Source organism: Oryx dammah, unplaced genomic scaffold (assembly GCF_014754425.2).
Source record: "Oryx dammah isolate SB20612 unplaced genomic scaffold, SCBI_Odam_1.1 HiC_scaffold_2, whole genome shotgun sequence".
NCBI lineage: Eukaryota > Metazoa > Chordata > Mammalia > Artiodactyla > Bovidae > Oryx > Oryx dammah.
Window position 1 is genome coordinate 14,040,380 of NW_024070186.1, and position 11,476 is coordinate 14,051,855.

At 57.0% G+C, this 11,476-nt stretch overlaps 1 protein-coding gene across 1 annotated transcript; it reads right to left on the reverse strand.

Moving 5' to 3' along the window:
- Positions 1 to 1,505: 1,505 nt before the first annotated feature.
- CRYAA (crystallin alpha A) lies at positions 1,506 to 4,037 on the reverse strand. Its single transcript, XM_040267043.1, has 3 exons — positions 3,849 to 4,037; positions 2,590 to 2,712; positions 1,506 to 1,715 (listed from the first exon to the last, which is right to left on the reverse strand). Exons 1-3 carry the CDS (start codon positions 4,035 to 4,037, stop codon positions 1,506 to 1,508), a joined length of 522 nt encoding a protein of 173 aa, XP_040122977.1.
- Positions 4,038 to 11,476: the final 7,439 nt, after the last annotated feature.

The window sequence follows — 11,476 nt, forward strand, 5'->3', positions numbered from 1 at the left end:
ACAGAGGGAGGACCCTTCTGTAGACAGGGGCCAGACCTAGAGAAATGCCAGGCCACAAGGGCATGTGTGTGTGTGTGCATATGTGTGTGTGTGTGTGTGTGTGCACGGCTTTCCACTAAAAACCCCCAAACAGCAGCTGTCTCCCTGTGTTGAGCAGGGTCACTTCTGGAAGTTCTCCCGCATGTCCTCCCCTCTTGGTGTCATTTCTCCAGGAGGAAGAACATGGACACCGCCCCAGGGACCATCCCACTGACCCCATCAGGCTGCCCAGGGCCCCCAGCCTCTGCTCCCCAGGACAGGGACACCTCCAACCCAGGTGTCTGCCTGCTTTCTGCTCCCAGAAGCCACGTTTGGCCCCACCAGTCTCTCCCTGGTCACTGTGCTGCTGGCAGGGCCCCTGGCTGAGCCCCTTACCGGCTCCCCAGTGGAGGCTGCTGGCCTCCTAGTCTCTTCCTGTCTAAGGGGAGTCTGGGCAGACAGGGAGAAAGCCACCCCTCTGGGTGAGGGACACTCAGCCCTGGTCACCAGAAGCCCCCCAAGGGCCCCGTGACTGCTCCAGGAAGGGAGTACCAGAGCGAAGGGGGCACCTCCCACACAGATGCCCAGGGCGTGGTGCCTAGGAGAACGGACACTTCTGACCGCCTGCCCTCTTCCCTTAGGGAGCAAAACCGCAAGGGATCCTGGATGAGATGATGAGGCCTCACTTGGCAACCCAGTTTGCACGCAGGTTAGAGAGGGGACCTCAGGTGCTCTCCCTCCCATGTCCCCTGCCCCGCCTCCTTCCAACCCTGCATAGCTGAGGTCGAGGGGGGCACTGGTCTGGGAGCCGGGGATGACCTACCTGGTCACTCAGACCAGGGTTGAACAGAGACAGGTGGACCCAGCCTCCCCTTCCCCTCACCTCCCAACCCAACGACAAGTCCCGTCTCGCCTTCTCCACTGCTCCCTGATCCCCCTCCCCCGACCCCGGACAGATGGCACAGCCACCACATCGCAAGTTGCTTCTGTCACCTGCTCTTTATTGATTGCCACGGGCTGCCTTCTCATGGGTGACCAGATGCCCCAAGAGCGGCACTACAGAGAGGAGGGTTGAGGGAAGGGGGTCTGAGAGGCCAGGCGCAGGGGAGCCCCCACCAGATGGACCTCATGAGAGTGCCTGCCACCCAGGGCCGAGACCACCCAGCTGGGCCTGGAGACCAGAGGCCACCCAGAGATGGCTCGGAGAGGGGTGCTCTCTGACCTCCGCGGCAGAAGCTGCGATGGCAACCACTTCCCTCGAGGGGCTGGTGCTGGGACCCGGGTCACTCTGAGGCCTCCGCACCACAGGCTGGGGCCCTGGGCCCTCCCGGCTACTCTCTCAAACCCTCAAGCCCTCGGAGAAGAGGAAAAGGAACTGGAATAGGGGGAAGCAGAGGGAGACGGATGCCCCACTTCCTAGGGTCCCCTAGATGGGTGGGTGCGGGGGCCGCAGCGGGTGGCAGCCAAGGCCGAGGCCGAGGCCGAGCTTAGGATGAGGGCGCAGAGCTGGGCTTCTCCTCCCGGGACACGGGGATGGCCCGCTCGCTGTGGCCGGCGTCCACGCCAGATGGGACCTTGGGACCAGAGAAGGTCAGCATGCCGTCCGCGGACAGGGAGCAGGAGAGTGCGGACTGGTCCACGTTGGAAGGCAGGCGGTAGCGGCGGTGGAACTCACGGGAGATGTAGCCATGGTCATCCTGGGGACGGGGAGGGTGCGGTCAGAGGCGCTGCAGCCGCTGGCAGCCCCGGGCCCCCGTGGAGGAGGCCCAGGCCGCACAAGGTCAAACCCACGATGCTCTCCCGGGCAGTGGGCGGCGGGTGCTGGGCCGTGTCCAGAGCCCTGGACCTCCCTGCCTCCCTGCATGAGATCTGGGCCTGCCCGAGGCCCTTGGCTCCTCTCACTAATTTCATTCCAACATCTCGTGAATGGTCCTGCCCTGGGCCCGCCCTCAAGTCCAACTTCCCCTTCACCTGGCCCCAAGACCATTTGGGATCAGGTCCCTGCCATCCGTCTAACTGGAAAGCCACACCTGGACACTCCCATCTCCTGGTGCCCTGGCCTGGCTCCCCCGCCCTCCAGGTGTAGACTCGGAGCCCCAGGGGAGTGTCCCGGCTTGTCTCTAGGGCCCCAGGAGGGGAGGACAGCAGATGGGTGGGGTCTGTCCCCCAGGTCCAGCTCCCCCACCACTGGAGAAGCCCTGGTCTCCGACCTGTCCTGGCTGAGGTCCTCCCTGAGCCAGGCTGTGCCCCTGCCGCCGAGACAACGGGCACCAGGCACCTGGGCTCCGATGAGTCGTTGGCTGCACCATCCCCCTAAGTGAGACTGGTGTGAAAGCCTGCTTGGCTAGGAGCTCGCCCCTCACTGCAGCGTCTCCTGGGGTCTTTCCTAATCCCACCCCGTCACCCAGGATTCTGGACACAGCCAGGGATGCCAAGCAGTGCCCGAGTGGGGATCCTCTCAGGTCCCCCCAGCCATGCTGCCCTGGCCTGCGGAGGGCTCAGGAGCGGCCTCCCAGTCTGGGGGCTGTGGTCCTGCCTCTCGGCCGAGGCTGCGGCCGGTCCCAGGCTCACCTGCCGCTCGTTGTGCTTGCCATGGATCTCCACGAAGTCCTCCTGCACCTTCACCGTCAGGTCTTCGGGAGAGAAGTGCTTCACGTCCAGGAAGATGACAAACTTGTCCCGGTCGGATCGGACCTGAAACCAAGCACCCGTGTGGGTCCTGTGGAGCTGCGGCTCAGGGACAGGGGCTGGCTGGAGCAGCCGGAGCTGGGTGGCCGGGGCTTGGTCCCGGGTTATCGGAACAGAAAGTACCATCCGGGCTCTGACCACTCCCTCCGACTGCCCGGAGACAGGGGCACCTGAAACTCAGGAGCGAGTGGACACTCGGCCGACAGCCAGAACCTCAGAGGCCTGCTGTCTGCCTGACTGGTGAGGGGTTGAGTAGCCTGTTATAGATTGGTGGGTTATGGTTGTAGGGCTGGTTATGGCTTAGCTGCTGGCTTATTGGCAGGTTATGGGTTGGTTGTCTAGCTGGTTATGGTTGTGGACTGGTTATGGTTTGTTCAGATGGCCAGTGAGACCAAGCATCTGGCCCCTGCCGGCCTCTCCATCAGCAGCCTGGGGCCCTGTCTCTGCACGTGGACAGATGTTCCCAGTGGTCTGCACAGACCACCCAGCTCCTCACACACTCCCCTTTCACTCCTTGGAGTGGTCAGCCTTGCACCAGCTCTGGGCAAGTCTCTGTGTTTCAGGCAGTGGTGAGACCTGGCACCCCCAGAGAGCTGGACCCTGTGGAGGGAAGGCCCATGGGCCTCTTTGTCTGCCCTTGGGGGGCTGGCTTTAGGTGGCTGGGCAAACTCTGCAGTTCTGGCCGCAGACGGCTACAGACAGAAGGCCTCCGACCCAACCTCGGGCAGCACAGCCCACCCCGGGTATCCAGCTGGAGAGCAAGCACAGCCTCGGAGCATGAAGCTTGGCCCTCCATCACCCATGCCCCAGTGGCACTGTTCTTGGGGACCCTAGATGACGGTGGGGACCTCACCAACCACATACAGGTTATAAGTGGAGGGCAAGAGGCATAAACTGGGTGGGCTCCTCTTCCCACCACCCCAGAGTCATGGAGACCCTGCCGGGAGGACGGCCTGCCTGGCCTCTGCATCCAGGGGGAACGAGATGGGGCAAGAAGGGAAAGTGGCCCCACGGCCCTCACCACCCACTTCACACGATGAGAGCACTTGGAGCAGGGTGCCCCCGCTGGCCCTCAGAAGCCCCTGTCTCCTATCCGGCCCACCCCATGGCCACAGCAGGGAATAGCGTGCCCGCGGTCTCACCTCAGAGATGCCAGAGTCCAGCACCGTGCGGAAGAGGGACTGGCGGTAATAGGGGCTGATGGTGGAGGACAGGAAGGGCAGCAGGTCGTACTCGAAGAGGCCCTCGCCGAAGAACTGGTCGAACAGCCGGCTGGGGTAGAAGGGGCCCAGGGTGCGTTTGAACCAGGGGTGCTGAATGGCGATATCCATGGTGGGCAGCGGCTCTGCGGGCACCCGGGGTGAGGAGATGGTCAGAGCAGGGCCTGTGGGCAGCGCACTGAGGAGCTGGGACGCAGGCCCTGCCTATATACGCCGGGGCAGAAAGGAGGCATTAGAGGGATTTGTCTGGAAAGCGCGAGCTCAGGAGGCAGGCCGCCCAGTCAGCAGAATCGTGGCCTGGCCAGGCTGAGCTCCCACCTCGCCCAGCCCTGGCTGCAGCGCCGACCAGCTGGAGCTCCCTACGCTGGAGGACGGGGCCCCCAGGGAGCTTCTCTGTGGGCAGCTCTGTGTCCCCCATGCTTTCACAGGTGTACAGGGAAGACTCTCCTCTCCCTTCCCCCAGGGAAGGGTCTGTGTGCCAGGGACAGCGCCCCTCTCTGCACACATGGTCCCCTGTGATCCCACGGCTGCCCCCGGCGTGGGAGCTCGTACCCCTGCTTCACAGACAAGCAAACAGTTACCCAAGTGGTCTCCTAGCCCCACAGCCACCAGGTTTGGCTGCATTTCTTTAAGACAGTATTACCTCCCTTACATCTTGGTGATTACAAATATGATGCATACTTGCAAAAACCTTGAGAAGGACAAAAAGTGCAGCTCAGAAGCTGGAAAGAGCCTGTGACTCCAGCACCAGGGAGGCCCGTCATGGCGTCTGTGTGCATCCAGGAGGGGAGGCAGGTTTGCTTTGACAAACAGAAACTGCGTGTGCAGGAGTCGCCTCTGGACACCGTCCCTGCAAACCTCAAGGCCTGGGAACAGAGCCAGGGTCCTTCAAGCAGGTGCCCTGCCCCTGTCCCAGGTGGGTGACTGGTCTACCCGTCCAACTAAGGCATTCCAGGGAGACCCACCACAGACAGGTCACCCCTGGCTTTAAGGCTTTCACACTTCTCAGTAGCCTGGCCTCTGGGAGCCCTACACTAACGTACCACCCCCCTCCCCACCCACAGCACAATAGAGAGCCATTCCTACCCGCTACCCCAGCCAGCTTTCTCATGCATAGTCCAGGCGGCAAGACTTAGCAGCACATCTACAGGTCCTCACACAGTTCCTTGTGTACTTAGTCATTCAGTCACGTCCAACTCTGTTGTGACCCTTTGGACTGCAGCCTGCCGGGCTCCTCTGTCCATGGGATTCTCCGGGCAAGAATACTGGAGTGGATCCTCCTCAAAGGGATCTTCCCGACTCAGGGATCGAACCCTCATCTCCCATGTCTCCTGCGTCGCAGGCAGATTCTTCACCCGCTGAGCCATCAGGGAAGCCTGCAGCTTCTTACAGAGGCCTTCTTGCAGAGTACTTGGGTACCATTCAAGGCCAAGACGACAGCACCATATTGGTTTCCAGCAGCTGCTACAACTACTAAAAAGGATTATTCCACAACAAAGGCCTTTTGGACAGTTGGAGTATGGTGACCTTGAAAAGACCACGAACTTGGTGGCTGAAACAGCATAAACGTACCGCCTTGTGGGTTGGAGACCAGAAGCCCACCTTCGTCACACTGGGCTCAGATCCGAGTCAGCAGGGCTGGTCCCTCCTGGGGATCATCCCCTCTCTTACAGTCTGCTGTTTAAGGAACCTGTTTATTTCCCTGCTTGCCACATAGGGTGACACAGTCTCGGGTTCTGGAATCCCCCCACTGCAGCGAGGGTTGGGGAGAGCTGGGACCCTCCCTTGGGGCATCCATTGCAGGAACGCTCAGCTGAGGAAAGTGCTGCCAATCACAGCCAAGACAAGCTCCTGTCACTCAGAGATACCACCTGGTTCATGCAGACTCACGTCTCAGGCCTTAACAACTTCCTCTCCGGTTTGCCAGCCTCACCTATTGGCCAAAACCATGGGTCACACGTACTGCAGCAGGTGGCCCAGCCTGGCTTCGCAAAGTGGACCTGGGGATAGATGAAGGATGGCGGATGAAGGCAATGGGCACCGATGTTTCCAGCTCACCTGTGCAGCTTCTCCTGCTCACATTTGGCCTCTCACACACAGCCCCTCCCACCCTGGATTCTGGGAAAACAAGACCCTTTTTATCCAGGTCTGGGTTCCTCCTTGAATTCACAGCTGTGTGCTAAGGGGTGCGCTGTGTGTGTGTGCAGAGATTTATTAAAACAATAACAAACCACCTAAAATCTGTTCTAATTATGCAGGTGCAAAATACACCTCCTCTTCTGTTAATCTACCTAATAATCTAGTTGGTTCTTGGGACTTCCCTAGTGGTCCTGGGTTTACGACTTCATCTTCCGATGCAGGGGGTGCAGGTTTCATCCCTAGTCAGGGAACTAAAGCGGCTTCCCAGGGGGCACTAGAGGTAAAGAACCCACCTGCCAATGATGCAAGAGACACGTGTTCAGTTCCTGGGTTGAGACGATCCCCTGGAAGAGGGCATGGCAATCCTCTCCAGTATTCTTGCCTGCGGAATCCTATGGACAGAGGCGCCCGGCAGGCTATGGTTCATGGGATCACAGGGTTGGACATGACGACTAACTTAGCACACACGTGGGAAGCTAAGATCCCACATACCTCGGGATCAAAAACCAAAACCTAAAACAGAAACAACACTGTAACAAATTCAGTAAAGACTTTAAAAATGGTCAAAAAAAAATCTTAAGAAAAAAAGATGTAGTTGGTCTATTCATTGGTGGTAGGAACATCCTATAAAGCTGCTGTGAAAGACAAATTAGCAGCTAGTGAGCCGTGGCTCCCAAGGAAGCACAGGGTCAGGGTTCTTCCAGCCTCAGGCCGCAACAGTTTTATCAGCCAATCAATACTTGAGCTTGTTTGGTGTGTGTTTCTAAGTAAAGACAGCTGATTTCATGTGTGTTGTTGATTCACTAACCCTGAGCTCCCACCTGCAGCCCCATAACTCAGTCCTGTAACCAAGCTCCTCTGTGACACCCTAATTTCTCCAGAGGTCACAGCCCAGCCTCCTGAACTTGGGACCCAAGACAGCATTCCCACTGTGCTTGGGCCATGAGAAAAGCAAAATCACCGGGAAAAAGCACAAAGATGTGAAAAACCTGGCACTCAACTGGCCTGGAAAGGAGGCCGGTTTGCAGCACGAGCTGAAACAAGCACGCGGAGTTGTCCTGTCGCCCTCGGCTGAGGACGTGTGTGTCCGGCCACTCAGATTCTCCACCTCGTCCGCTCTGCTCAGTGAGTGACTGTGAAAAGGGCCATGAGAATTGATTCGGGGTCAAAAATAAATGTCAGAGAGCAGATGATACAGACTGACTTGCATCCCCGCGAATTCCTGTGTTGAGGTCCCAACCCCCAGCACTTAGAACGTGAACTTATTTGCAGACAGATCCTTTAAATAGGTGATCAAGCTAAGATAGATCAGCCTGTGAGGATGCGTCCTGGCCTGATACGCTGGTGTCCTCGTGAAAAGAGGGACAAGGACACAGACACACCGGGGAGGACCTCATCCCCTAGGCTGGTGTCCTTACAAGGGGAAGACACCAGCGGTCTACAAGCACATGAAACACCCTGTGAAGACACAGCAGGAGACAGCCTCTCCACGCCAGGCGGGGAGGCCTCAGGGGTCCCGCCCGGCTGCACCTCACTGTGGCTGCCAGCATGCAGACTGAGAAATCATTGCTGCCATGTAACCACCCATGTGCGACTCTGCATTGCGGAAGCCAGAGCACCTAACACGGGAGACCGGTCCTCAAACATGAAATCCCCAAATACACAGAGGGCCTGCATGTGTGTAATTTTCACATCTGAAGAGTTCTTTTATCTTCAGTCAGTTCAGTTCCATCGCTCAGTCGTGTCCGACTCTTCGCGACCCCATGAATTGCAGCACGCCAGGCCTCCCTGTCCGTCACCAATTCCCGGAGTTCACTCAGACTCACATCCATCGAGTCAGTGATGCCATCCAGCCATCTCATCCTCTGTCATCCCCTTCTCCTCCTTCCCTCAATCCTTCCCAGCATCAGAGTCTTTTCCAATAAGTCAACTATAAACATTTGCTGGGGCTTCCCAGGTGGTGCTCATGGTAAAGAACCCGTGTGCCAATGCAAGAGACCTAAGAGATGCAGGTTAGATCCCTGGGTCGGGAAGATCCCCTGGAGGAGGGCATGGCAACCCACTCCAGGATTCTTGCCTGGAGAATCCCACGGACAGAGGAGACTGATGGGGCTGCAGTCCATGGAGTCACAAAGAGTCAGACATGACTGATGGACTGAGCATGCAAACGTTTGGAAGTGGTGATCACCCGGAGGACCCTCAGTGACGTGGCTAGCCCAACGCTGGCAGATTCCACTCTGTGTTTCTGTTCTGCAGCCAGTTTCCAAGGTCAGGAACCACTAAGTCTCCCAGGGCAGTTCTCACCTCTGGCCTCTGGGATGCGACTTATTTCTGTGCTTAAACACGGGATTTTTAGATCGGCAGTGAAAGCCCATCTAAAGCCTCAGAGTTACCCCCGTTCTGTCATTCTGTGTGACTTCTCAGCACTTTTGTTCCTATTGTTTAATCACTAAGTCATGTCCAACTCTCTTGCGACCCCAGGGACTATAGCCCGTCAGGCTCTTCTGTCCATAGATTTCCCAGGCAAGAATGCTGGAGTGGGTTGCCATTTCCTTCTCCAGGGAATCTTCCAGACCCAGGGATCAAACCTACGTCTCCTGCTTGGCAGGTGGGTTCTTTACCACTGAGCCACCGGGGAGTGCCTTGGCATTTTTACTGCATGTTTAAAAAGCTGTGAAATGGCACACAGACTGTTACATGTGATGCTTCAGTGCAAACAGTTTTGGACACTGATTTAAGATTGAAATATATTCTATTTTATGGTTAATTGTTTGTTTTAAAAAACAAATCAGGAAACTCATGCTTATCCATGATTATTCTCTGATTACACTGGAAATAACTGTGCTCTGTGGACAAGGGTGGGTCCCAAAGTGGCCTCTGGGGTTAAATGCACAGGCACGCCACTGGCCTGGGCTCCTCCGGGCACCCTACTGGCAACCCAGGGGCCTTCTTCAGCTTGCAAGAGTGGGATGGGCCCCACGGCTTTCTAGGGAAGACCTGAAGTCCACCCCACATGCGTCCCCTCAGGAGTTCTCAGAAAGGCCTTGAGTGGAGCCCTTTGGCCGGGACCCCGGCCCTGCCTCTGGGAGTCCCAAGCTGTAATCTGCCTGGTCACCAGCAGCCTTGGGAACCCCGGGGGGAGATGATGCTCTAAGTATCCACACCAAGATGTTGCAAGCGTGAGGTGCCAGCCTCCATGTGCCAAACAGTGACACGGCCCCTGGTAAACCCACCCAGGGCAGCAGCTCCTGCCCCTCAGCCCTTAGAGGTCAAGCTTGAGCTCTGAGGACCACACAGCCTCATGGACGGCCCTGGGGGACACAGCACCCCAACACTGTCCTTTTATTACTCCCAGGAACAAAAGCAGACCATTGACAGGAGGTGTTTTTCAAGAAGGTCTGTGTGAACTAAGCTTTTAGAAGACGACCAATGAACCCTGTGATGTTCTTTCTATTTTAAATGGCATTTTTATTATAAAAGTGGTCCGTTGCCCTTGTTCAGAATTTGGACAAATCCAATAATCTAAAAGCTGGGGGAAAACCTGTCATCCTACTGAACCCTGAGTGTTTAGTCTTGGCTGCCTCAGAGGAAGGGTGAGTCTTCCCCATTCTGTTCTTTGGGCTGTTTATTGGGGTCCTGGGCACCGACCACAAGCGGTGCCCAAGAGAAGTGGAGCCACAACACCCCAACAATGTGCTCCTGAGAGTGGCGGGGCCACCAGGCTGAGGACACACAGCGAGGAGGTGTCCTGGGGGCACAGCCACCTTGGTCACAAAGACACCCCCGCAGGCCTGTGCAGGGAGCCCTGCCCTTGAGCTGAGCGCTCAGCCAGGCCATCCCAGCCAGGACCCTGATCTGTGCAAATCCCTACGACCAGACAGCTGTGTTCCCAGGCCCCTGGTCCTCCGGCCTGTCCTCAGACCCCAACAGATATCTTCCCACCCAGCCCAGCCATGGAGGCTGCAAGGCCGCAGAGCCAACCCCAAGGCCACCCCCAGTACCGACGAGGGAGCAGATGCCATCACAGGTGTGCCTGTCTGCCCCCTGGGCCAGGGCTGGCCCTGAAGTCCCACCCAGAAAGGAAGGACCAGGCTCATGGAGGGCCGGGGCGGGGGCAGGCAGGAAGCCGTGGTCCTCAGGCTCCCAAGGATATGCCTCTGTGTGTGTCTGCTGAGGGGGTGTATGTGTGTGCCTGTATGCGTGTGTGTGTCTCTGTGTGTGTGTCTGTATGGGGGGGTGCTTGTATGGTGTGTCTGTTTCCTATGTGTGTGTGCATATATGTCTGTGTGTGTGTCTATATGGGGGGGTGCACATGTAGGGTATGTGTGTCTGTGTGTCCATGCAAGTGCTTGTACGTATGTCTTTTTGTATATGTGTTCATGTGTACCTCTGTGTGTATGTATGTGTGTCTCTGTGTGTGTGTGCTTGTGTCTGTGTGTGTGTGTCTGTACAAGGGGGTGCCCATGTTGGGGGGTGTGTATGTAGTGTGTGTGTTTAGGGGAGAACGAGCCACAGTCCCCAACATCATCTCTCTAACATCTGAACAAATCAGGACCCATCAGGAGTTTGGGGCCGGACCCTGGCAAAGCCCTGCGTCGGCAGGAAGTGGGGCCTTGAGGGTGATCCCAGGCATTGTTTCTGCAGCGCTTAAGCCTTCTCTCAGCAGTTTTGCATCCCGCTGCCCCAGCTGAATGTCAGCCCTTCCCACACAAAGGCTGGTATTTGTTTTATTCACAGCATTCCCGGACGTCAGCAGTCTGCAGGCGTGTTCACAAATCCCCGGGCACCCTGATTTTCCACTCCAGGGCCCAGCAGGGCTCACCCACAGATGTGCCCCGTGCAGGCCAACAGGCGGTGCTGGGGGTCAGTGGGCTGAGCCCTCACTCGCCCTGACTCTCTGTGAGGCCGATGGGCTGCAGAGGCAGCCCCTTGCCCACCCCTGCAGCCCAGGGAAGGAGAGCAAGTCTGACCATCCTGCACCAGCCCCTTGCAGGTCGTGCTTGGCCCTGGCAGGACATACACTGTTGCCCACAACACTTCATATTTTCAATAATTTTTGTCATGAGAGTAAAGTGCTTTCGAATTTAGTGGGGTTTTTTTGTTACAAATTTTTCATACATCTAAAATGTCAAAAAAATTGTACAATGACCTCAGGTACTTATCAACCAGATTCAGCAACGATGGTGAGTGTGGTCCCACTTGATTCTTTTTTCTTTCCTGAAGTATTTTCAAGCAAAGCCCAGACCACCTGTCATTCCACCCTTACATGAGTCCCTACTTCTCTTTTTCTCTCTATATTCCAATACATGGAATGTAGTTGCTTTACAGTGTGTGTTAGTTTCTGCTGTACAGCAAAGTGAATCGGCTATGTGTATACATGGATCCCCCTCTTCCTAGAATCTCCTTCCTGT